Below are 26,751 nucleotides of genomic sequence, written 5' to 3'. Positions count from 1 at the left end.
CCTCTGGATCTCTTCTCTGGCTCTGCTCAAACTCTCTGGTGTTTTAATAAAAAGTAACCCTCTCTGTGGTGTATGCCAGATGTCTTACTTGACACCCCTGAGCTAAAATATAGCCATCTTATATAATGCAGGAGACAAAGGAAAGGTGATTCTGGACACCGCACCTAAAAAAGGATGTAGAGCTTGAAAAAGTGCAACTAGAATGTTTAAGGGTCTGGAGCATCTCCCCTATGAGGGGGAAGGTTACATCAACTGAGACTGTTTAGCTTGGAAAAAAGGAGGCTGAGGGGAGACATGATAGAGGTGTACACAATTATTCATGGTATGGAGAATGTGGAAAGGGAGACATTTTTCTCCCTCTCTCAAAATGCTAGAACCCGGGGTCGTCATCCCATGATGTTGATTGGTGGGAGATCCAAGACAAATACAAGGTAGTACTTCTTCACACAGTGGAACTCACTACTACAAGATGTAGTGATGGTGGTCACCAATCTGAATGGCTTCAAAAGGGGGTTGGATAAATTCCTGGAGGCAAAAGCTATCCATGGCTACTAGCCCTGATGGTTGTGTGCTGTTTCCAGTATTCGAGGCAATAAGCCTGTGTGCACCAGTTGCTGGGGAACATGGGTGGGAGAGTGCTGTTGTACCATGTCCTGCTTGTTCAATGGCTGGTTGGCCACTGTGTTCTCACCTGTTAATACATAACATTTTTATAGTGCTTCTCATAAGAACATAAGAAGAGCCGTGCTGGATCGGACCATGGTTCCGTCCATCCAGTCCAGCCTTCTATTCACACAGTGGCCAACCAGCTGCCCATTGGGAACCCACAAGCAGGACATGAGTGCAACAGCACCCTCCCGCCCATGTTCCCCAGCCACTGGTGTACGTAGGCTCCAGACTGATACTGGAGGAAGCATAGAGCCATCAGGACTAGAAGCTATTGCTAGCTACTAGTTTCGAAGCGCTATATGTGCATTATCTAGTTTCAATCCTTACAACAACCTTGTTAGGTAAACAGGTATGATTATCCCCAATATTGCAGTTGGAGGGGTTGAGGCTTAGAGTGAGGGGCTTGCCTAAGGCCACCTGAAGTGTTCATGGCAGAGTTGACATTCGAATTGGCAACTTTTTTATTTATTTAACTTCCTGATTCTTTGCTCCATCTCTTAGCCACTATGCTGCACCAGCTCTATTTTTCTATAGTGCAGCAGCTTTATACATTAATTTCTTAAATAAACTAGCTGTAACAAGCAGCAATGCCATTGGATGCAGTTCTCCAGAGCAGAGAGAAAGTGAGTGTGTACAATGTCTTAACCTGTTGGATTTCTGCCTGCCATGTGTTTGCTAAAGGCACAAGAGTTCTGTCTGGAGGAGGAGCCTTTTGAAAGCAGGGTTCGCTTTTAATGATTTGTTTGCAAAGTGAAGTTCTGAATTTCTTAATCCTAAAGTCTGTAAATGACTTTTTTTAAAAGAGAGCTCCGTTGGGTGGAGCTACCAGGAGGCTCCGCCCGCCTCTTCACAGACCCCGCCCACTAGAAGTTATGTACAAGAAGTATCACCCGACGTTCCATTCGCCTCGCCTTCCCCGTCCTTTTGGCTCCGCCCCCCGCGCTCGGGGCGTTTGATTGGAGGCGAGTCGGTCAGCCCCCTTGAACTTTACGTCATTGTCCTTATTAACCAATCCCAGACGGAGGGGAGGAGCCTTGAGCTCAGCTGCGGAGGAAGAGACTTGATGCAGGATATCAGAGTCAGGGTCGGTATCCGGATATCAGAATCAGACCCAGGTATGCGTGCCTTGCAGTGGTGTTTGTGCTCGTGTGAATGCAGCCAAAACGTGTAGGAGAGAAGGTGTTGATGTAGGAGGAGCCAGTCATTGCAAAACTGGGGCCATGAGGTTGTGGGTCATGGAGGGGTTTGGGTGGCGCAGAGGCTGCAGGGATAACTGGAAAGCGAGTAAAGGAGACATAGAAGCATAGAATAGCAGAGTTGGAAGGGGCCTACAAGGCCATCGAGTCCAACCCCCTGCTCAATGCAGGAATCTTTGCAGGGTCAGTGTGCATTACGGAGCCAGAAGGGGTAACCGGAGGTTCTGGGTTCGGATGGGTGTATTCCACAGACTGGAGGAGAGTAATGCATTAAAGAGAGACGATGGAGGGCAGTGACCGACCAAGAAAGAGATCTTGGGGTTGTGGCGGACGGCTTGGTGGAAGGGTTGCCCCAGCATGCAGCTGCTGTGAAAAAGGCAAACAACTCCACGTTAAGTATAAGTAGAAGAGGGATCGAAAACAACTGCCAAGATCATACTGCCTTTATACAAATCTATGGTGCCAACTCGCTTGGAATACTGTGTACAGTTTTGGTCACCGCGTCTCAAAAAAGAATGACGTAGAGTGGGGGAAAGTGAAGAAGAGGAAAGGTTACAACAGCTGGGACTGTTTAGCTTAGAAAAGAGGTGAGTGAGGGGAGACCTGATAGAGGTGTACAAAATGATGCCTGGTGTGGAGAATGTGGACAGGGAGACGTCTTTCAACCTTTTAGAATTGCGGGAGGTGCGAACCCCGCAAAAGCTGATTGGAGTAAAGGGGGGGGGGGAACAGGGCATGGTTTTCTGGTGGATATGCCCCACCCCCACCCCTGTGTGAGGTTCTGCACCCGTGATATATACCATCCAGAGCTGCATAGAAGAAGGAAAGGGTGTCATTATCATTATTATTATTATTATTATTATTATTATCATCCTCTCTAGTCTTCTGATGCAGCGGAAGGTGGCTGTCCTTGGTGGAGGGGTGAGCGGTCTTGCAGCCTGCTATTACCTGGCCAAAAGTCCCCAGGCACCCAAGGTGAGTATTTGCCCCTCTATGGACCACTGTTGCTCCCAAGAGGCCCAGGGCATAGTAAAATGCCCTTTCCTCTTCACTTGGCCATGCTTTGTGGGGGTGGGGGGTGACCAAAACCATTGCAAGATGGTAAACACTTATATCGATCCAAAGCAATCCTGCATCTCATGAAAACAATACCAGGAAGTCCAGGCACTACAGCTCCAACCCACCTGCCATCCTTGAAATTTGAGCTTTCTTCCAAATCTTTAGCCACTTGCCCATCAAACGGTGTTAAGATCCGCCAAAAATGTAAAGGCACATTTAGATTAAACAAAATGTGAGGGCCTGCAACGAAACAATGCAGCATGAGTTGATTGTGTTCTGGATACTCCATTATGTCCCCATCCCCCTTCAATTCTGTCAGTAACTTTCCATGGCGCCAAAGCATGCTTAGATCTCGCTGGGCTGTTGGTGGGATTCCCCCCGCTTCTGCAAACTTTGGGTTTCCCCAAGTCTGGTGATATCCCCCTCTTGCACATGGGGCAGGGATGCTTTGCCTGTGCAGTGATCGGCATTCACCCCGTGAAGATTGGAAATAGAGGAAAATATGATGACAACCAGTCCAGCAATCCTGATGAAGACATGGCTGAATGGATCCCATTTGCTCACCTTCTCTGTCTTTCTTTCTTTCTCTCTTTCTCTCTCTCTCTCTCCTCCACCCAGATAATCCTCTTAGAAAGCAGCAACCACCTGGGCGGCTGGATCCATTCCACCCGCACGGAGGATGGGGCAGTTTTTGAACATGGGCCCAGAGGGATCCGGCCTGCTGGGGACGTGGGAAAGAACACCCTTCTTATGGTACATTGGGAAGGAGGAAGAGGGAGGGAATCAAGGCCTGATTGGTGAGATCCACCCATCTACAGGAATCTGTCATTGATGAAGCAATTGTTAGAAGGGCGCAGGGAATCCATTTGTGCTGACCACACATTAACTTCCAGCAAGCAGATTGATAAGTTAAAAACACACGTGCCTCAGTAAATATTAATGAGTGTCCCAATGCAAAATTTATCTGTATAATGACCTCCCCAAGGGGACAACCAGTAGGCATTACCAAAACATGTGCTTAAAAGAAGCATTAGCTGCTTAACACCTCCAACAATTAGCCGATCCTTATTGAAGAGATGTTGGGGTCTCCAAGAGACGCGTAACAAAAGTCGTCGTCGTGAGGATAAAATGGTGAGGAGGACCGTGCAAGAGGAAGAAAGGCAGGATGAAAATGTAGTGATAAATAAATGGTTAAGCATAAATGGGGTCACGATTCTTCTCTAGGTGTCCGAACTTGGACTTGAAGGGGACGTGCTTCCAGTCCCTGGTGACCACCCAGCTTCCAAGAACCGCTACCTCTACGTTGGTAGGATGCTGCATAAACTCCCTTCGGGTATTGGGTACGTTAATTTTCCAGAAATCCCGTTGAATGGGGGGAAAGGCCATCTTGCTTAATGGGTACCAGAAAATGATGGTTTTGTGTCCTGTGCTTTTTCCCCCCCTTCTGCTTTTTCTGCGGGGGCGGTGTGGTTTTCAGGGGCCTCCTCCGGACGGTGTCTCCTTTCACCCGTCCTCTGGTGTGGAGCGGGCTGAGAGAGCTGACGGCCCCTCGTGGCTCCGAAACAGACGAGACCATCCATGCCTTCGTGAGGCGGCGCTTTGGGCAGGAGGTACTTGTGCCATGTTCGGTGCCCTGCTCATCTAAGAGACTGTACACCTCCCCTTGCTGCAAAGCAAAAAACAACAACCCACAATTGCCTTCTTCTAAAACACAAGGTTGGCACATGCCCCCACCCTCCTCCCACCCAGTGCTGCTGCTATGCGTCTAGCAGCTGCCTGCCATACAGAAATCACACAGCTCAAACATTTATAATCTTCTAGGAAAATCCCCACCCACTATATTTCTACATGCCAGGCCCCTGATAAAGGCACAGGAGTAGGGCTAGAGAGTGAAGTGAAAGCAGTCAGCACTGGAAGAGGCAGTGTTGTGTAGTGGTGAGAGTGTTGGACTGGGACTCAAGAGACCCAAGTTCTAGTCCTCACTCGGCCACGAAGCTCACTGGGTGGCTTTGTGCCGGTCACCAGCACCCAAGCTAAGTTAATTCGCAGGGTTGTTGTGAGGGTAAAATGGACAGGAGGGTCATGTACATTACCTCAGGCTCCTTTGAGGATAAGGCAGGAAGTAAATGTAATAATTAAATAAATCCCTTCCCATGTCAGAAGAAAACACTGTTTTAAAAGTGTTGTTTCCTTCTGCCTTAGGTTGCCAGCTTTCCCCGCCCCCTAGCCTGGCCCCTTTGCCTTTAAAAGTAGGCCGGAAGGCTGAAATTTCAGTGGCCAACTATTTTTTTTGGCAAGTTCAGGAACATTTTGGCTGCTTCCTTCCCCCCCCCCCCCCCCCCGTGCTGGGTGGTGGTGAAGAGGGCATAGGCCAGAAGGGGAGATGTAAGAGGTCATATTTCGCTGGTGTATTTTTTTTCTGGGCGTTGGGGAAGAAGAGAAACAAGTGAAGGGCGGGACGGCGGCTGTTTGCGCTTATCAACTCCACGCAGTGCCTGAGAGGCCTATGCTGCTGTTCCCGCCCCACCCTGTTCTCTCACGTGAAGGCTCCCCCACCCTGACCTGTCAGGATAAGCCATTCCTGAAACAAAATGTCCTCAAAGGAGCAGAGTTACTGTACACATATATATATAAAAAATGCCAATCCCCTCAGAGCTGGCTTGTAGAAGCTCCCATTTTGTTGTCTTGTTCTTCTCCTCCTCAGCTGGCCGACATTGTCATCGACAGCCTGTGCCGAGGAGTGTTTGCCGGAGACTGCCGGGCGCTGAGCATTCGCTCCTGTTTCCCGGCACTGTTCCGGGCCGAGCAGACGCACCGCTCTGTCATCTTGGGCATGGCCCTGGGTGGAGGTGAGGCCTTAAAGGAAAGCAGCTAAAATGGAGGGAGGGGAGTTCAACCTCATTCTTGCTGAGGCGTTCAGTCTGTGTCTGGACTCTACCACCTCAGTCCGTGTCTGGAGACTCTGGACTCTACCACCTCAGACCAAAGGTGATTTGGAATGCTCTTCTGTGGAACAAGCGCCCAACAATTAAGATCCCCCGTCACCCTTCCAAATTTAGCCTTAGGGTTAGCCTTAGGCTAGAAACTTGATCTCTTTTTAGATACTGGAAATTAAATCCGGCTTGGGATTTTTTTTGAGTGGGTGGAAATGTGGTAAATTTCAGAGGTGGAGAAGCTGATGTTCATCAGACAAGACTGATTAAGGTTTTACCAAAAACGAATCAAGGCGTGTAATCAATGTTTTAACGCCTCGACATGCATTTAATAAAGTGGGTTGGATCCAGACTTAGTCATTCTTAAAGTAGACTCATTGATGATTTCAGTGGATCTGCTCTGAGCGTGACTTAAGTTTGGATCCAGCCTGACGCATATTTGGCAAGTTTGGATGCATGTTAAGTGTAAAGTTTAATACAATGGTAGAAAAAGGAAAAGAATAACTCCCTTTATGTAGAAATCTAGCATATCAGGATCCTTTCTTCCTGTCATGCTAGATTTCTATATACTTTTGTATACTTTTTAATGTTCACTGTTTTTAACTTTTGTAAACTGCCCAGAGAGCTTCAGCTATGGGGCGGTATATAAATTGAATAAATAAATAAATACAGAGAATTTTGGGGTGGGTGGAGGAGTTTTCTATCACCTGGATGTCTGCCTGCCACACTGCTGTTCATTTCTAGCAGGACCCCTGCCCCAAATCACCCCATCAAGCGTTCCTGAAGGCTGTTGAGTGAGCATGAGGTGGAGAGGAACGCATATAGCCCATGGTTGGCAAAAAGAAGAATTGTCCACTGCAGTTTTCCTGTCTGCCTCTCAACAGCCTTTTCTGCTAGGGAAAAGCGTCCCTGTGGACTCTCCGCTGATCCGCAGGGCCCAGGAAGAGCGCTGGAGTCAGTGGTCCCTTCGCGATGGCATGCAGTCCCTGCCTGAAGCCTTGGGGGACTTCTTGAAGCAACATGGGGTGGAGACCCACTGTGACAGCCCTGTGAAGCAGCTGGAGAGAACAGCGTCTGGTTCCTGGCGGGTGAGAAAGGCTTGCAGGGGTGGGTAACTTGTGGTTCCGCATGGCCCGAAGACTCCACCTGGAGAAGAGCCTTCCGTGTAGTGGCCCCCTTTCTATGGAACTACAAGCAAGACCTGAGTGCAGCAGGACCCTCCCACCCATGTTCCCCAGCCACTAGTGTACATAGGCAGACTGCCTCTGATCCATGATGCATAGAGCCATGAGGACTAGTAGCCTTTGATAGCCTTCTCCTCCAGGAATTTGTCTAACCCCCTTTGAAAGCCATCCAACACTAAGCTGGACACACACACACACCACACCACATGAGAAGCAGGTCGTAATGCAACAAGGGAAACGTAAAATCTGAGTCGCTGTAGCCATTCTTGAGGTATGTCATCACAGAGGCCTCTGTGGCTGGGTGAGGAACCTCTTTCACTCAGAGGGTCAAACTCCATTTGAGAGATGCTCTCGGGAGGAGGGGGCGCATTCTGGTGGTGGGCAGGGCCAAAATACCAGTGTATTGTAGCTGCAAGCTGTTCTGCCCAGTAACTCAGCCTTTCGACTTTTTAGAACGGGAAGCACCACAGCCTCAGTGGTTAGGGGAAAGGGGCTCAGAGCCTTGGCAGAAACGAAGTTAACGCTGGTGGCGCTTTCCTTCCTTCAGATAGCCCTAGAGGACGGCAGCGTGGAGGCCGACCACGTCATCAGCGCTCTGCCTGCCAAAGGTAGGAGGGACCGACGGCTCTGTTCTTAAGCCACGGTGGTTAAGCATTTTAAGCTAAACTGCATGGCTTAGTGTGTCGTGTGAACCATCCCTAACCACGGTGGCTACATAACCACGGTTTAAACATGCTCACTAACCATTTGCTACAAAAGGGTGAGCTGCCTAACTGTGGTTTAGCGTGTTGTCTGAACAGGTCCTTCTAGGGTTGGTTGTGATTACTGATGATCTTCCCGTCCCAAGAGCAAACTTGGTTCTCTCAATTTTTGGTAGCCAAAACTACACCTTCTACACAGGTATCTGGGGAGGAATTGGTGGGCCCGGGGGAACCCCAAGGTTTGCAGAAGTACCCAAACTCTTTAGATAAAAGAATCCTACAGAGGGGGAAATAAACCCAAAAACAGCCAGATGAGGACTAAGCGCGCTCAGTGAGCACCAGATGCCGAGGGTTTGTTGGGGATGGGAGAAGGAAAACGGGCGGAGGAGGAATGTAACGGAGTGTTTGGGGAAAGGGCATGGCTGGCTGAAAGGAAGCGTGCTGCTCTGCTACTGTTCGTTGCAGATGCCAGTTGTGGCCCCTATAAACGAGATGGAGGGAGAGAAAAATGGCATCCTGCAGGGCCCCAAATTCCCCTTCAGGATCCCGGGCTCACTTGCTTTTTCTCTCCTCTGCTTCCAGCTCTTGCTGCTTCACTCCCCGGCTGGGCCGAACCGCTGGGCCGAGAGCTGCTGGCCATCCAAGCTGTTTCGGTGGGGGTGGTGAACCTGCAGTACGAAAGCGTGAGGCTCCCCGTCACGGTAGGAAGGCACTTCAGATGCCAAAACACAGAGCTGCTGAGAGAGAGATTCTCTCTGCCCTTTCCAAGCTATCAGTTGAATCTAGGCCAGGTTGGGGGGGATCATGTTTACAACGAAGTAGCAATTGGGATTGGTGAGGCCTTACCTGTTGAATTTCTGGCTGTCACGCTTGATATGGCTCTTCCTCCCAGTATCTTTAAGGAAGAATGAAACAGAAATATAAAACTTCCAAACTATGCTTGTTAACAATGCTTATTCCTGACATCTCTTTGCTCCAGGGGTTCGGGCACTTGGTGCCTTCCTTTGAGGACAGTTCGTTGCTAGGCATCGTTTACGACTCGGTCGCCTTTCCTGAACAGGATGGGTCCAGCGGAACCAGCACTCGCCTGACGGTAAGAACTGGAGTGGTGTTAGTGGCAGGGAATGAGAGGAAAGTATCCTGTTTTCTCCCCCTTCTACCGTAAGATTTGTGTACTAAAGATGGTTTCATGGAGAGCCGGTGAGTGCGCTTGGTATTCAAACAGTATTCACGTTATTTGATTGCATGAGGCGGCAAATCTCACAAGCGCCTGCCTTCATCTCTAGCGATAAAAAAAATGCAGCACTAACAAACTGGCTAGCTAACCTTTCGCTGCCCCTTTGAAATCTCTGCCTGAGGCAGCTGCTGCACTCTGCCTCATGGTAGGGCCGGCCCTGGAGCAGGTCATGAGGAAGACCCTTCTCTACCCATGACCCTGGAGAAGCAGCACTGCCCATCAGGGCAACTGCACTTCTTTCAGCCTGAGGGCCTGAATCCCATTTCAGAGAAGCTCTTGAGGGCTGCATTGCCATGGTGGGCGGGGCACAAGGGGCGGAGCCAAAAATTCCTCTTCCCCCCCAGACTAGTGTGTTTTAGAATAAAGCACTTCCTGCCAGTAACTAAAGCCTTCAGAGAGGCATTCAAACCACTTAGTATTGGGGGGAAATGTGGAAAAGCTGGGAGACCACCCTAAAAAAATTGGTCGGTGGAAAGGAGATGCAACGGGAAGGGTGCATGGCCATCTGAGGAATCCTGGATTGGGACCCCAGGCAAGCCAACCTGGCATAAAAGCAGGCTCCTTTGTTCACCCTTCTTTTCAGGTGATGCTGGGTGGCGCATGGTTCACGCCAAGTTTCGGTGACCCAGACACAGTCTCCCATGCTGTCTTGCTAAGCCGAGCACAGGCCGCTGTGCAAAACCACCTTGGGATATCGGCTGAGCCGTCTCGCTCCATTGTCAAGGTGCAAAAGGTAAGTCCACTCAGCAATTGCAGGCCGGAGAGAGAGAGAGAGAGAGAGATTTTCTCTGCTTTAGTCCTCTGTCTTTCTAGCCATTCTCCATCAAGTTTGAGAAAGCAGCCGAAGTGGAACAAGCCGGGAACAGAGGACCTAAACAAGTAACTGAGGATAATGCACGCAGGCGATGAATGAAGAAACAGTCAATGTGAATGACGCGGGATAAAGACTGTATAACAGTAAACAAGTTTAACAATATGAATAAACACCGTATACAATGTCTATATAGTAATTCAGTCTATGACAATGAATCTATATTTGCTCAGTTCATGTATATCCATTTTGTTCATCTTTGACAGATACTTTAGTTCATATCTGCTTTTGGTTCAGCCGATCTAGTTGGCACTCGTACTGAGCAAATATTAATTACATATACTTTGTCTATTCATATTGTTAAACTCGTTTACCATGGTCTAGAGAAGATGTGTGATTTTTCCCCAAGCAGGATTTGCCATTGCCAGGTAGTTCGTCGTGTTTGAAGGGGGAATTAAGTGGTCTTTTAGTCCAACCCACTCTCCCTGCAGGATTTGCAATTTCAGCACCCTGGACAATGCCTAAAAATATTTAAAATAGTTGATGGTTTAAAACACAGAGTGAGGTCCACTGTCTATATGTTTCGTTGAGCTTTGTACCGAGCATGGTTTTGTGAATGATATTGTGTATTTTAATTGTTGGTTCATGGGCTTGTTCCAGCCCTCCCCAACCTCCAGACATTTGGGACTTCAGCTCCCATCAGCCTCAGCCAGCATGGCCAATGGCCAGGAATTCTGGGAGTTGTAGTCCAAAATGTCTAGAGGGCATCAGGTTGGGCCGGGAGAAAATCATGTGCGTAGAAACAGAATGAAAGGCATTCCAGCTTTTGCCGCTTGGCTTTGAACTCCCACTTTTAATGCACCTGTAGAGCAGGCTGAAAGGCATTCAGATCTGCTGATTCTTTGCCCCTTTCTGTCTCTGTAGGCTTGCATTCCTCAGTACACCCTTGGCCACTGGAAGCACATAGGTAGGTCATGGAAGATGCTTCTATATCCCTTTCCATCCACCACAAAAGTTTTGGGGAGGTGGGGAGAAGGTGTAGTGCGAGGGTAGAGTGCCTGCTGTGCATGCGGAAGCCTCCAGCTTCGGATCGTGAGATCACAAAAGGATTCTGGGAAGTAGAGAAGCCTTGGAGAGCCGCTGCGGGTTGCAGGAGATGAATGCAGGTGAGGCGGGTCAGCCTAGGGCAGCCTCCCATTTAGGTGCTTAGCCCAGACTTCGTAGGCCAAAACACGTAGAGTGTACGAACTGACTATTTTGTTTGGAAGCTACGAAGGGTTTTTTAAAAAATAAAATAAGCCTCTAGTCCTCATCGGTGCCAGTCTCCTGCTAAAGATAGACGATGTTCAAGTGGAGGAATAAAGTCAGTTCCATCTCTCTCTCTCGACTTCCAGTCATTCACACACCTTGTGCTCTCTGGGTTTCCACCCCCACCCTTTTGCCCTGCTTGTATATTCCCAAAATACAGGGCAGAGGAAAGCTGGATAGATAGATAGATAGATAGATAGATAGATAGATATATGAAGTCTATAGAAATTAAGCCATTGCTTCTGGGCTTCCTATGGGCCTCTGGTTGGCCACTGTGGGAGCAGGTAAACCAGCCTTCCCCACCTGCGGCTCTTCAGTGTATTGGACTCCAACTCCCATCAGCGCCAGCCAGCACAGCCAATCATGAGTTATGATGAGATTTGCAAGCCAAGACCGCAACTTCCCGATTGGGTGAAAAAGCTCCAATTTGTGCCTGCCTCCCGTTGGCCCACCCGACTTGCTAACTGGTTCTCCCATTTCCCTTTTCTCTAGAGAGTGCAGCCGCTTACCTAGCACAAGAGAAGCTGCCTCTGAGCCTGGTCGGGGCCTCCTACGAGGGTGTTTCGGTCAACGACTGCATCTCCAGCGGCCGGACCGCCGTGGCCAAGCTTCTCGGCCACGTCTCCTGAGCGAGGGCTGCGCTCCGCCGCAGTTTGGGATCCCTGTGCCAAGTCGCTCCTCTCCTCCAGCCGGTGATAGCTCTGTCCCTATCCTGCTGGCTTCCCAGGACCAGGGGTGCAGGGGAATCGACAACTTTTTAACAACGGTGTTTTTAAGAGGAGGGCCAGTTGCCTTGGGCCGGCAGGGAAAGACGAACAGCACCACCCCGTCCTGAAACGGCATCCCCTCCTCCCGCTTGGATGCCTCCATGAGTGCAGGTACTTATCTCTCTGCACCATCAAGTGAGCGTCATCCGGATCAGGCTTTCCCCGGGATGATGGGTGTGTGAATGTGTGCTGTCGGGCTTGGAAGGAGGCTCTCCTGTGCATGGGGAGCCTCAGTCCTACACTCCCCCAGCAGTGGTGTTCCAGATATTGTCCTGGTGGGGTTTTGGGCATTCCTACTCTGTCCCAAGATGTGGGGGTTGGCACACTCTGCAGGCGGCGTTGGCCCTGCCGCACGCCTGTGTACAGCTCACTGGTACGCCAATAGCTAATAAAAGAAACCCAGCAGACCTACCGATGGGGCTGGCTGGGATGACTTCTCAACTGGCCTGTGCTGTCATTGAATGAATGAATGAATGAATGAATGAATGAATGAATGAATGAATGAATGGGTGTTGAGGACTTGGGTCCAATTCAGGCATAAAACTAATCAAGGGCTTAGCACAGGTGTGTGTGTGTGTGTGTGTGTTGTGGGAACGACCTTTTTCCCCTCAAGGGCCACATTTCCTCAGGGATAATTTGCCAAGGGAGGCCTGCCTTCTATCTCTCCGTCACCAGGGCTGGTGCCAAAGTATTTTGCGCCCCACCACCACCCAAAATTGCCAACTTTGATTCAGCTGTTCAAGAAGAGTTTCTGAACGATTAAATTTTCCTTGTTTTTTCTTGGAGCCCAAGGCAGTGTACATAACCCTCCTCTTCTCCATTGAATCCTCACAACAACAACCCTGTGAGGTAGGCTGGGCTGAGAGTCTGTGACTGGCCCAAAGTGACCCAGTGGGTTTCCATGGCCAAATGGGGACTAGAACACAGATCTCCCGATTCCCAGTCCAACCCTTACAGGCATCTTAGGGTGGGGTCTTGGGCCTTTTGACACACAGGCAGAAATTCAACAGGTGAACCCCACCCTACCACTCCCCTCTACTGAAACGAAAGCCAAACCAGTTGATTTTCTGTCTGGCCTGTTGGACGAGCGGCAGCCATAGAAGGGGGAAAGCCGGCGACACTAACCAAAAAAGGACAGGCTTATACTTTAATCCCTGGACAATTTTTATTTTTATTTTTTAAAAATCAGTTTATCAAAAAAGGGAGGCGTGAGGACAAGGCAGCGGCAGCGGCATCTACGGCAAGAGAGGACTCCATAAATAGAATAAATTACTACATACCATTGGCAATAGCTAGAGATTGTGAGACGCACACGTAAGGTAAGGAAGAAGTTGGAGGAGGAGGGCAGATTGCAGGCTGGGACCAGCCCTAAGACAAAAGGGGGTCTGTGCAACGGAATAGAGCTACAGCTTAAGTCCAGGCCTGTGTGTTTTGAAGGGGTGGGGAAGAGATCTACAAAAGTACTTCATTCAGCAGCTAAAGGAAGTGGCGGTGATAAACCTCGTTCCGCTGCCTGCCGCATCCCCGCTCTCCTCAAGCCTGTCCCCGGAGGCCTGTTTCCAGCCAGGAGCATCGCTAAAGTGCCTGGAAGATTCGGTGGTAGGGGTAGAATAGGATTGCAGCACAAAGTGGCCAACATTTCGGGAGGAGGTTATTGCTCCAGAGCAAAGAGGACACGGTAAGCCCCGATTCAGCCAGAGAATGCAGCTAAATCCATGGCAAAGTGCTTTTGCTTGGCTCCCAAAAATAAATCAATAGACTTCTGGCCTCAAACCGGGCCCCTCTGGAAACGGCTTGGGATGGGGGCACAGCCAACGCCAGCTCAGGCCCAAGTCCCTTGGTTAAACCACTCTTGGAGCGGCAGCACGTTCACTGCTTGACACTCCGATCGTGCAGGTCCAGGGAAGAAGCCGGGCGTTTCTTCTTCCCAGGATCCTCTCTGGGTGATGCCCCCTTCTCTCAGGCATGAACAGACCTGCAAGAAGGGTTTTTTGCAGGGTGAGGGGAATACCAGAAGTAAATAACAGAGCCTGCTGTCAACGAAGGCCCAGGACAGTGTATTTTAAAAGGTGGTGGTGGGGAAAGAGATGAGCCAGACCGGCTAAGCAAGATAACGCTTAGTCTCCTGGCAGTTATGACATTATCTAGCAGCACCAGGCCACAGGGGTAGGTTCAGAACCCCACACGCAGTCTTCTCAATGGAGCCCAGAGGACGTCAGGAGCGTTCCTGAAGCCACAGCAGCAGCTTCCAATTTGGGACAGCACAAGTCGTGAGGCTGGCGCCCCTGCAGGTGCCTCGTACCTTTGCTTGCGTGGAACCTGCCACCATCAAAGGAGAGGGGGGGGTTGTTCCCCTACCCCCGTTCATTCACGCACAGCTGGCTTTTCTCTAGCTCGTACCCCCCCCCCCCAACACACAAACGTCAAGTCAACGTGATTACCCTTAGGAGTGTATATCTAGACCTGCGAAGGCCCAGGAATGGGATGCGACCTCCACGCTGCAGCGAGGGCTACTCTTTTGCCTACGGTAGGCGGAACCTCTGGCCTACGGCCAAAGCTTCCTGCCTTCAGGAGAGGAGTCTGCTGGTAAGGGAACAAAACGTGGAGCGTATTCCCAGTGAAACGGAGTGAGTGTTTCATCCTCCCTTTGCCCACCCCCACCCCGGCCTCTCTATTGTCCAGTCAGGGTTCACATCAGGCCAGCAACTCAGCCTGGCCACCCGGCAAATGCCAGTTAGGGCCTCCCAAAGGCTTCTGGGCCACAGCAGTAATGCAGCTCCTACGATTGGGTCTAGAGACCGAGGTCCGGCTGTCGTTTCGGGTCCTGGGGCCCGTGGTCTTGGACTCGTCCCCTCTAGTCGTCAGCCTTTGGCCCGGTGTGATTGCTTGCCTGCTTCTGGGGCGTCGAGTCGGAGGCCGTGCGTTCATGCGAGGTTCCGGCAGGGTCCACGCTGGCTTGCCCAGATCCAAGCGGCTGCTTCTCTTTCCCAGCATGCTCTGCTGCTCGCTTTGGAACTGCCGGGCTGGGAGCAGCCTGAGCAGGCATTCCACGGCGTGTGTGTCCGACAGTCGGGCTGGGCGATCCGTTCCCCTCCTTCCTGTCGATGGGGCTGGTTTTGGGTTTCTCCGATTTCGGGGCCTTCTTTCCGGAGTCCAGCAGGGCCTGGATGGTTCCAAAGGGCACTTCCCCCCAACCCATAGCCTGGGAGAGTTTGGCGAAGGGCGTCTTGCGCAACATCTCCTGCCGGAAGTCGTGGTTGCTGCCGCTTGGGTAGTTCCTCCCTCCGAGGCTGGGCAAGGAGCCCTTCCTGCCCTTGGTGGCTCTCGGATTGGTGCCGATGTCGGCCGTGACGTTCGTGTAAAGGGGCAGCAGTTCCTTGGAGAGGAGCGAGTACGTGAGGGAGTTCATGCCATCCTGAGTCCAGGCCCGGTGGGTCCGGATCAGCAGATCAAACCTACAGGAGGAGGAGAGCGAGATGTCACGAGAGAGGTAAGAGCCAAGCGACCCCAAAGTGGAAGGCCTCGTCTTTTCACCCCAGACACTCCCAGGCCCGCCTTGTGCCTTTCTTTGGGCTAGATGGACAAAGGCAACAGCCTGGTATAAGGCAGCTTCCTAGCTGATTCTCCTTTGCCTTTTTAAGAATTTCCCAAGCTAACAGAAGATTAATATATATATATAAATCTCTCTCTCTCTCCTGACCAGGATGTAGGAACTTAAATATTTATATTTTCAGAACGGCTGGGCAAAGCCATAGATTTAACCTGCTCCTGCCAGACATTTAGCACCTTTAGCCCTAGGCCAGGGGAAAGAGGCCAGAATATGAGAAGCTTTGATTTTTCAGAATGTCCCCACGTTTAGATAACCAAACACTGGCAGCGGCTGTAGCGTAATGAAGCCAATTTTGGACAATGTGGCAACGGCCAGCACCAGCTCGCCATGCGTGTGCTCTTCCAGATGCACCCCCCCTCCTCCAACCCAGCCTCAAGGGAAGACACTGCGCACCCCCACCTGTGGGGGTTCTCCTCGTTGCCTTTGTCGCCCTTGTGCCGCACCATCTTGTAGTGTCCGACGGAGACGGGAGGTCGCAAGATCTTCATGCCGGCCAGGCGCACCCTAGAAACGCAGACGTGAGAACGCAAATCGCAAACTGAGCCCAGGGGCCGCCTGCCTGGGTCCTAACCCACGCAGCCATCTCCTCCTGGGATGAGGTCAGACTTTGCCCTGGCTGCGGGGTCGGAGACTCCCAGGCAATCGGGCGAGGGGCACTTTGCATCACTGAGCGGTATTGACAGCTGATTCGCAACATTTCCAGAAGCAGCCAAAGGAGTAAATGTGAACACACCCTCAGAGCCAACGTCTCCTCCTCCTCTTCCTCCTCCTCCTGCCTTTGCACTCGGGTTTCTTTACGTTTCTCTTTTGTCTGCGCTCAAGGTTAAGAATGAAACGGTTTCTCCCCCCGCAGAGGGAGGTGGAACAGTTGCTATGGCAACAGATGCACAATCCTAGTCGAATTTCTCAACAAGACACAATTTCAGGGAGCCAAACGGTTCCCCGGGCGAGTCCGTTAGAACAAAGCACCAATTTTGTTCGCCCCTCGTTACCCACGTCCTCTTCCTTTCCTCCCTTTTGTCATCGTTTCGCGCTGACAAACCTGGAATAAAGCCCTTAAAGGCTGGGATCTGCCACTATCCTGATTAGCTTACATGATTCTATAAGGTGCCACGGGACGTCGAGGGCCTTATATCAAGAGCGCCACCACTACGGAGCTGTCTTCCCCAATCTGGTGGCCTCCAGATGGCTTGGACTATAACTGTCTGGAGATGATGGGAGCCTGACGCATCTGGAAGTTGCCAGGTGGGGGGGAAGACTGCTGACCAGCATGTTGGCATTTAGCCAGAAGTGTCTGGGACACTGGGCCCACTGGGACTGCAGAAAATGGCACCTGGCTTTCAGAGGGCAACGAAGGAGAAAATTGGAGGAAATGAGATTGGAGCGGAAGGTGGATTTGGAGTATGGGAATCTCCCCTGGGCTGAATTTTCTCCCCTCTGATTTTTCTGCAGAGGCAAATAAGTTATTTATTGTATTCTTGGACTGTGCAACAACAACAAAGTTCTCTGGGCAGATCCTCAGGGCTATTCTAAGGAGCGAGTCTTCTACAACATAGTGACAGGGGAAGGCAGAAACGGAAGAGGAGCCCTGCTGGATTGGGTTTTAGCCGAAGAGCTGGCTAAGCGATGGGATCACTGATCAGGGCATAGCATCGGCAGGTGGGCTGCAATTCTCCCACCCCGCCCCCTTACCTGGATGCTGCAGCCTAACTGTCACCCTGTGCCAGGGGGAAATGAGCATGCAAAGATCCAAGAGACAGCACAAGGTGGGACGGGAAGAGAAAGAGAAAGAGAAAAAACAACAACGTGATGATGACAACGAAGGCAATGAGAAAGCAGGCACCACTCCAGGTGCAGGCCAGGAAGCGGGGAGTGGAATAAGTGTTACACACAGGAAACACAGGAATGGAATGGATGTTACATGTTTGGCTGCTGGGAAGTCAGGGTTTTGAGGAACCCCCAAGCCTTCCATAGGAGGTGAGCAACAAAATGAGACGGGGAAAGCTATTGCACCACAGAACTCCAAAAATTATCATCTGAGACGCTTCCGCAGTGGCCTAAAAACACAGCGGTACCTATGCCAACACTCCAAACAACCACAGACAAAGCAAGAAAAGTGGTACCTGGCCCAGAATCCGCCCTTCTAAAGAACCCGAGCTGTGGCTTCTTCTATTTAAGGACTACCAACTTGCTTTAAGTTTGTGGAGATGCGTTTGAAAGTGTGTAGGCCAGCCTTCCTCAACATGGTGCCCTCCCGATGTTTCAGACAACAGCTCACAGCATTCCCAGTTATTGCCCATGCTGGCTGGGGCTGTTGGGAGCGGAAGTCCAAAGCTCCTGGAGGGCACCGTGCTGGGGAAGGTTCGTGCGGACGACGCCTGCCTGGCTCGGAGGGCTGGAAGCTTCCAAACCCTTCCCGGATCCTACCGAGCGAGGCACAAAGACAGCAACTGCAACGCAGATGCTAAGTGAGGGAGAAGTCTGGCCGAAAGAACAGGTCGGGGTGGGGGGGGTGGGGAAGCCGAGGTAAACCTCACCTGGTGGCGATGTCGTCGTCCTCGCCTCCCCAGCCCCAGTACTCGTTGGGGAAGCCGTTGATTTTCAGATACTGGTCTGGAGTAAGTGCCGACACGCCGCCAAAGTACTGCGAATACGGGAGGCTGGAGACGGAGAGGCAGTCAAAGGCGTTACCTGGTTTTGAGTCGCACTGGGCTCCTTCGCGAGGGGAGCCCACAACTCAGTGGAGTGGAGTGGACTCCTGTGAGTAAAAGCGGTTCACTTATTCTTAGGGTTCCCTGCAGCTGGGGATGGATGAGTAAGCAGACGATTCGCTGCACTTCGTGAATGCCAGCCTGTTGTGCGTGCATTTCAAGGCAAAGGAGCAAAGTTTTTTTAAAAAGGAAAAGGGACGGAAAAGAGGGACGGGGGGAGCCCCAGTGGGTTCAACCCTCACTCCTGTGAATGAGGAGGCTTTGTTCCACGGAGGGCGCACAGCCGCCCCCTCCTCCCCGCCCCGTCTCCCAAGCCCCCCCCCCCCCCGCGCTCACTTGTAGCCGAACTTGTTCATGGCGATGGAGACGTGCTTGGGGCTCCAGGAGTCGCAGACGTAGAGGTTGTGGTCGTTCTCGGGGATGAGGTCTACGTCGTGGAGGAAGAGGCAGTTCCACTCCTCATCCTTCATGGCCTCCTTCACGCCCACGTTCAGCAGCTTGGCTCGGTTGAAAGTGCTGTTGCCGGCCTACAGAGGAGCAGGTAGGGGAAGGTGGGAAATGGCGGCAGGGCGCACGACTCTCGCACAGAGGGCATGCTGGCCATGCCACCTGCCAGACGCTTTGCAATTATCGGCTTTTTAAGCACTGGGAAAATGCCGCCTTGGATGATCAACCCAGCAGCCTCGTTTACGTTAAAGATGTTTTTCCTAGTCCCCAACCACTGTGCCCTACCAGACAGCTTACAAATTCAATTATATATAATCAAAAATAGTGAGACAAATTTAAAGTTAAAACAGCCTAAGAATGATAAAGGTAAGGCAATAGCCACGTCTTCATTGCAGGGGAAAGTTTGAGTAGATGGGCTTCATAATGAGACCTGGAGCACCGTAGTGGTTAAGGCAGGGAGGGGAAATGTGATACGTTTGGAGTGCAATTCCCATCATTTCATTTATATCCCGCCTTTTTTCCTCTTGCAAGGAACCCAAGGTGGCGCACGTGGTCCTCCTCTGCAAAACGCCGTGGCTTCGGATTGTATAGCTAAAAGGCAGAACGGGGGAGCTAAAAGATGAACGATAGCCGTGAGAGTTTTTGCAACTTGCACGTTGACTGTGCTGCCTGAAGATGCAGCTCTGGGAGGAGGGGGAGGAGGGAGCAAAGGCCTCCTGCTGCCCTCCGAATGCCAGGGCTACGCTCAGGGCTGGCGTCAAGGGTAGGCACGGCTGGGCACCTGCCAGGCTCCCCCCTCTCAAAAGCAGCCCACTGACGAGAGCCGCCCAGAGTTGCTCCTGCTGCCTCGTGCTCTGGCCCAGGCAACTGTGCTGGTGAGAAGGAAGAGCAGCAGATGCCTCCTCGCTCACGGACTCTGCCTAGCAAGCAAGTGGGAGCGACGATGAGGAAGAGGGACCACAGCAGCTGGCGACAATGGCAGGGAGAAGGTAGGCTCACTAAAGGTGTCTTGCCCTGAAAACCTGACGTTGGCACTGGCCATGCCACCTCCCTCATCCACTACCGGGCACTGCCAAGTTTATTTATTTTTATTTATTTATTTATTACATTTTTATACCGCCCAATAGCCAAAGCTCTCGTTCCCTTGCTGTCGTTTTCTTCCATCTGTCCCCGCCCCCTGCTCCTTCCCAGGGCTGCCTTCTCCTAAAACACACCTGATGTACGACATAGATTCCATATTGCAGCTGCTGGCGCTGGAGGAAAGGGTGTAGGTAGTACAGTAAGTAGCGGAGGTGCGTCTCCCGGTTGCGGTGTGGAATGATGACGGCCGTCCGGGAGCGGGGCTCGCAGGCGGAAGGGCGGTACCTGCCCCCCAGGCCCACCGCAGGGTTCTTCTCCTGGATTTGCTCCAGCGTCGGCACTTGGCTGAAGCTCACCGTCAGGGGGCCGACTGAGATGGGAAGAGAAGAACGACAGGGATCAGAAAGGCATTCGTTCCCACTCCTACTCGTCCGGGACTCTTGCTCGTCCTGCTCAAGTTTCTAGTCCTCATGAGAACATTAAAAAAAACACACCTGAAATGAAGGAAACATTCCCCACTAAAGGTTTCTCAACCCAAAGCCAGGGATCTAAGCTAAGCTAACGTTTTCCCTGTCATGCCACGGGTGTTGGCATGTTGTGCATATCAGTAACTTCACAGTTGAAGCTTTCGGCAGAATCTCCAGGGGGAAAGGGAGCCAAAGAGGCATCTATATGCAAAGACAAGGATAACAAATGCTGCCAAGGCCACCTGGAACTGCCAGAATCCCACCAGAGAGAAGTAGCTGACCATCTGCCTCCAGGAAATCGGTATTAATACCAGATGACACTGCCACCGTTTTGGTACCAGGTAAGACGTGCTCATTTTCCCAGGCATTTGGACATGAGTTATGGCCCAACTGTTGTGGAGTTGATTCTAGGCTTGGAGGAGACGGGGTGGGTGGGGGAGGTATACCACTAGGTATACTGGCTACTAGGGTTGATGGGAGTTGTAGGCCAAAACATCTGGAGAACCAGAGGTTGTCCAGCCCTCACACCCACACACACCAGCCTTCCCCAACTCGGGAACTTTCAAACGTATTGGACTACAATCTCCCAGCCAGATAAGGCTAGAGGTTGTGGAAGGCTGGTGCACATCCTTAGCTGAGAGGAATTCCCCCTGAATTCTGAGCAGACATGCGCAGGCTTGTGCATTTACATAGCAATAGGGCACAACGGGTCTCACCGGGAAAAGGCAGAAGTGCTGAGCGCTCCTACTTGGAAAGGGAATTAACTCCATCACCCTCCTGAAAGGCACCTTCCTCGTGGGATTTACAGTGCGTTTATCTTCATTAAACATTTACCCAGGTCCCAACACAAAGAGCCTGCAGGGCACAAAGCAGCCGTGCCCTTGTTGTCTGGAGCAGGAGACTTTGTAATCTCACCACACACCCACATTGCTTCTGAATTTTACTCTGGCAATACTGAGCTTTATTGGGAATAATTTTCTCGGTGGCCCTGTATTTGTTTTATGGCGGTTTTAATCAAGTTTGATTTTTTTAAAAAATGTCTTATTTATTTGTAACATTTATAACCCATCTTTCCTCCCAGAAGCCCAAGGCAGCTTTCGGGATCCTCCGCCTCTCCATTTTTATCTTCACAACAAAATCACCTAGTGACCTTCACGGCTCAGTGGAGACTAAAACCTGGGTCTCCGCAGTCCCACTCCAATACTCCACCTATATTGAATGCCACTATTTTTGGGGGGGTAGAAAAGTGGGATACAAATCAATCAGAGAGCAATCATATAGCCTCTAGAGTCGGGGGGGGGGGCTATAGGGTACTTCGGATTCCTGGATCCGAGGTTGGAAACGGCACTCCAACCTTGGGCCCATGAGTCTGAACATCCCACCACCTCCCTGTTGCAGCCGGTGTGGAGAGAATCTCACCGGTTGCCTCTCTGAGGTTGGAGAGGACAAAAAGGGGGCATTCTTGTGGGCGGGGGGGGGGGGGACTGAGAAAGCAGGGATACAAGCCACCCTCCGCCTCCTTCCCTTTCCCACCCTGACACCTCGGCTAGATGGGCAAAAACACCCATCTAGCTGAAATGCAGAGCAGGAGGAGTGCAGAGGGGAAGACTACCTCCATGCTCTTCCCACTCTGCATTCGATCCCTGTCAGCCTCTAGTCCGGAGGCTGACGGGAATCCCGATAGGACTGCGCCCTCAATCAATCAAATCAAATAAAACCCAAGGTGGTGTTTCTTTAATCCAAACTCCCGTTTCTCCCTATTCTGGCACTTCCAGGGAAGCTCCTGAGCCCTGCAACTTTATAAACCTGCACTCACCGCCACCAGCACCCCCTTGTTTTTTGACCTCCGAACTGAATGATGGGACCAAAGGCCCACAAGCACAGGGACACCCCCCCCTTTTTACCCTTCACGTTCAGACTCACGGAGGTAAGGCGACCGCTCTGGGCAGTAGGGGAGCGACCTCGTGGAGCTACCACGGCGGGGCTGTTGAGGCAAGAGGCTGAGATTAGTGTAGACGTCGTGGGTTCGGGAATAGTCGAAAGACGGGTTGGCATCATGCCCGAAGATGGAGGCCAGGTTCCGGAAGCCCCCGAAGGAGAAATATGCCATGAAGGCGAACTGGAAGCCGATGAGGAGGGCCAGGGTGCAGGGCCGATCCAGAAGCCTTCGGAGCATGATGGTGGGACGCGAGACCTTCGTCCTGCAATCGCACCTGGAAAGGGAGAAGGGTACATAGAAGGGAAGGCTAGTTGGACTGACAGTCTGATTCAGCAGAGCTTCCTCTGTTCCTCTAACAACATTTGAGCGTTCCAGTAGGCCATTCCACCATCCCTGCTGAAAGGATTCCCCCACTTACCCACCCCTTCCTGTCCCTTTTTCCTTGCATGCCTTTTTAAATTGTAAGGGGGCACCTTGTTTTACTGATTATATGTGAGACACTCTGGGACGCTTTTTGTCTTGAATAAAATAAACAGAACCGGGGGGGGGGGGACCCCTACAAAAGCCAGGAAACCTCCAAATGACAGGTGATCAGGGGAAAGGTGGCCTGGCTTTGTGAGAGACCCGTATTCAGATCCCAGGTCTGCCACAAGCCCTACCTGTGGGCGGTCCAGAGGCGTTTCTTTGGCCGATGTGATGTGTAGGCTGCTGAAGGAGGACGTTTGGTCCAAGCCAGCAACGCTCTTCTTCTGTTCTTATCCCTGTGCGCCATCGTACCCCTCTTGACCCATGCCATCGTCCTTCCAAAGCTAACAATCTTTCCCGCAGGACTCCAAGGGAAAAGTGAAATGGGCGGTTCTCAACTGACACCCTAACATTCCATGTTAGAATTGCTGACTTTAACTGATGGGTTGGCTTTTGTCCCCCTATGTAGTTGACTTAGAAATCTGGTGCAACTGGTTTTAGTGACGTTTTGCCTGACAACTGTGTCTTTATTGTATTTCATGTATCCACATTTTTCTTATCGTATCTGTGTAATTTCTGTGAGCCTTTGGTAGAACTGCAGGATACAGATTTAAACATTAAAAAAATCACATGAATGACTCCCGATTCCTTTAACCCAACCTTTTCCAAGCTGGATCCCTCCAGATTTTTTGGATCACAACGCCCATCAGTCCCAGCCAGCATGGCCACTGGTGAGGGAAGACCAGACTTGTCGTCCGAACCCTTTGGAGAGAAATCCAGCAGCATGGCCCACCCAGTTAAAAACCATCACCACCAAGCAGCACTAAAGATGGCAGTTCCTGTCTCTGGCATTCAGTGTGAACCTTGAGATTACCTCCAAAGTCTATGAGATAAGTTACTAAATATTTTCTTTATCTTATGCCCTTAACAGGACTCTGTGTGTGTGTGCGCGCGTGCGTTTTCCTCCTTTTATTTACAAACTTATATACTTGCACATATTTAGGCAGTCCCTCAAGTACACAGCAAACTCTTTTTCCCCCTGCCGGGCCAGTTTCGTTTTCAGACTGATAGGTATGCCACCAACCAAGTTCATTATTACAAGGAATAATAACAGGTCTATAATTAGACACTTATCTGGGTAAACGAGCATTTAGGGATGCTTCTATAAATTGGATCCTACAGCCTCCCTAATGCTAGAATACTGAGAATCATAGTTCGGGGGTTGTTTTTGTTTTTTTAAACACACACAAACATATTTCTAGTCCTCAAGGCAAAAGTGTTTCCCTTCCCTGCGTTCTTTCGGGCTCCTGGTGTGCTGCAAATGGCTGACACCGGTCTGCAGTGATAAAATGTGGACCATCAGCCTTGTAAATAACTTCACAACAGCTAAGTACACCACCTGGGGATCCTCTGAGGAAGAAAGGCAGTTTATAAATTGAAAATAAACACATGCAAGTGTGAGACTGGACTTTGAATTTGTTGGCAGGGGTGAATTCAAAGGATTAATCAATCTCAGAAGTCTTTCATGGATTCACAACTCTATTGATGAGAATTATAAATGGCTGTTCTCAACCAGCAACCACGTGTGCCAGGCTTTCCTTTCTCCTTTACAAGAACCACACTAAGTGACTCCACCACAGGACAAAAGCACCCACACAGACACATCAGCACTTCCCAAACCTTCAGCCGTGGGGCCAAACAACAGAGTCAATTGCCCACGTCCAGAAACCTTTTGGTTGCAGGTAGGAAATGGGGCTACACATGGAATCAGTTAATATTACTTGTTATATTTTATCCTGTTCTTTCCCCACACAAGGAAATAAGGACACATGGCTCTCATCTCCTAACCACAGTTTATCTTCTCCAGAACCCTGGGTGTTTGAAGTTTTCCCCAGTCCCAGGCCAACATATATCCCTCCCACTTGCTGGCTTGAAAATGGCTGTCTAAATAAATTGGTGTGTCTGTGAGAGAAAACATGCACCAAATAGCATGGGCGCAAAAGAGACAAGATCTGGTGCTAAGAGAATTCGTATATGTTTTTTTATTATTTGTATCCAAAGGTGCTCAACGTTTCAGACCGGGAGTCCTTCGTCAGGAGCTATAACAATTCAGAATAAACAAGTTAAAAGAGAAAAGAGAAACAACACCCAGAAACTAAGTTACATTCTTTGAAAAATTGTTTTGTGAATCACAACTACCGAAACGTTGAGCACCTTTGGATACAAATAATAAAAATATATATACGAATTCTTTTAGCACCAGAGCTGTCTAAATAAATTGGACTTTGATATACACATTTCCAGAACACCTGGGGTTGAAGGTTTCATGCCTCTTTTCCTAGTTAAGGTTAAAGTTACCTGCAGAGCTATGCCACAGCTTCAGGCAACACCCAACTTTCTTGGGGGTGGGGTGGGAAGGATGCATTTGTTTTCATGGTTCTAGACCGCATGATCTCAAAGAAAAACTTCAAAGCAGATGTGCAAATCTCAGAAGTCATAATGGTGGCTGAGTACAGGTTTACAGTGGCTATATAGTGGCTCTTCAATACGCTGCATAAAGTCCAAATTGCATGAAGCAGAAGTCATGCATCAACCTTAAAATGTCAAAATAAATCACACCACAAATAAATAATGTGGTCGTCCTTCTGTCTTAGGACAGTGGCTGAGGGGGTGAAGCGTCCAGGAGTGGAATAAGATACACACACCAATCCCTTAGACCAGTTTCATCCCCCACTCTTATTTTTCTCCTCCCTTCCCTCTCTCTTGTGACTTGAAATCCAACAGGAGAGGAAGAGACCTTTGCAACTCTAAAACTTGCCCATTTCATTTTGAATCCCAGATGGTTCAAGCAATAAGAATTCTACTCTTACTTGCTCTGCCTTCTCCTGCACGCATTCTGGAGGGATCTATTGTCCTACCCTCCCAGAATTCTCCATCACTAATTTGTACTCCAGCCTCCCATGATCTGGTGCCCTCCAGATGTGTTGGGATACAATTCCCAGCTGTGAATTATAGTCCAACACATCTGGAGGGCACCAGGTTGGGAAAGGAAGCTCTGTCCCACGCTGCTACCACCTTTGCTCGCTCATCTTAAAGCCCCAATGGAAAAATATATAAACACACACACATCCATGTTGCATCAAAGCAAAAATTCCCACCTGCTATTGCGTGGGCATCAGGGATAAATCTACATAAGCAGAACTCAGCTGAGAAAGGGGGAAGAACGAATCCAGTCGTGTCCTCCCCATTCCAGATTCTTTTTCCAAACCTAATTTAGGGAGAAGGTTGTATTCATCCCCTTCCTGATAAATAAGCAACACAAGGTTGGCTCTTTCTACCTCCCAGCACCATTGATCCAGATGTCCTCTCGGCTCTAGCTGGCAGAATGAGTTGTGTGTGTGTGAGAGAGAAGATCTCTAGTACCTACTCCCTCCTGCTAGGAAGCATCTCACCTGAGCACCCAGGAGTGCGTGCACGCACACACATACACCTCTTCGGATCTCACTCAGGTACCTGAATGTTTTGAGTCCTCCTAGCCAGGAGTTCTTGCTCTCAACTGCACCCCGGGATCCAAAGCACCATCGCCGCCATCTTCAGAAGGTGAAAATGCAATTAAGGGGTGGGGAAGCCGTGGAAAGGGATGGAGGGGTGGGGGGAAGAAGGGAAGGGCTTGTGACGTAGCACGACAGGGCGGGGCCTGACTCTCTTTCCCTTAAAGGGCCCCATATTTTAGTTTTGTGTAGATGGAGAAGACGGAGAAGGTGTTGATTTGATTTTCTACAGCACTTCTTTTTAAAGGACGGAAGCCCCAGGATGTTTTGTTTGGCAAGCACAGGCTGAGCTTTCTTGGAACATGTGGAGCCCAAATGTTGTGAGCATCCCTGAGCATGTACAGAGCAGGACAAATATTACCATGTTTTCCATTGTGATGTTTTCCATTGTCAAGAAGTTTTAGCAGGATTTTGATGTCTTTTTACTGTTGTTTTTATGTTTTGAAATTTTGTATACTTTTAATGTTTACTGTTTTTAACTTTTGTAAACCGCCCAGAGAGCTTCGGCTATGGGGCGGTATATAAATGTAACAAATAAGTAAATAAATAAAATAAAAAAGACGAATCAGGGGGGACTTGATAGAGGAGTACAAAATGATGCCTGGTGCCCCATACC

The 26,751-nt window shown here is 50.3% G+C and overlaps 2 protein-coding genes across 3 annotated transcripts; one reads left to right on the top strand and one right to left on the bottom strand.

Annotated features, from left to right (window-relative positions):
* The first annotated feature begins 1,649 nt into the window (after positions 1-1,649).
* On the top strand, positions 1,650-12,306 carry PPOX (protoporphyrinogen oxidase). Of its 2 annotated transcripts, none has more exons than XM_063145893.1 (13): positions 1,650-1,784; positions 2,747-2,840; positions 3,543-3,677; positions 4,149-4,264; positions 4,402-4,534; positions 5,629-5,773; positions 6,755-6,945; positions 7,589-7,649; positions 8,325-8,443; positions 8,722-8,835; positions 9,563-9,712; positions 10,715-10,757; positions 11,591-12,306. In XM_063145893.1, exons 2-13 carry the CDS (start codon positions 2,754-2,756, stop codon positions 11,725-11,727), a joined length of 1,431 nt encoding a protein of 476 aa, XP_063001963.1. In that variant the 5' UTR covers positions 1,650-1,784; positions 2,747-2,753; the 3' UTR covers positions 11,728-12,306. The 2 variants fall into 2 exon arrangements, with proteins under 2 accessions (XP_063001963.1, XP_063001964.1); XM_063145894.1 differs by lacking the exon at positions 1,650-1,784 and adding an exon at positions 1,963-2,452.
* Positions 12,307-13,043: 737 nt separating this feature from the next.
* Positions 13,044-26,175, bottom strand: B4GALT3 (beta-1,4-galactosyltransferase 3). Its single transcript, XM_063146308.1, has 7 exons — positions 26,098-26,175; positions 22,104-22,393; positions 19,848-20,083; positions 18,523-18,713; positions 18,013-18,135; positions 15,875-15,979; positions 13,044-15,320 (listed from the first exon to the last, which is right to left on the bottom strand). Exons 2-7 carry the CDS (start codon positions 22,354-22,356, stop codon positions 14,720-14,722), a joined length of 1,509 nt encoding a protein of 502 aa, XP_063002378.1. The 5' UTR covers positions 22,357-22,393; positions 26,098-26,175; the 3' UTR covers positions 13,044-14,719.
* Positions 26,176-26,751: the final 576 nt, after the last annotated feature.

Source organism: Elgaria multicarinata, chromosome 21, assembly GCF_023053635.1.
Source record: "Elgaria multicarinata webbii isolate HBS135686 ecotype San Diego chromosome 21, rElgMul1.1.pri, whole genome shotgun sequence".
In the NCBI taxonomy this organism is placed as follows: Eukaryota; Metazoa; Chordata; class Lepidosauria; order Squamata; family Anguidae; genus Elgaria; species Elgaria multicarinata.
This window is presented reverse-complemented; position numbering and strand designations above follow the sequence as displayed.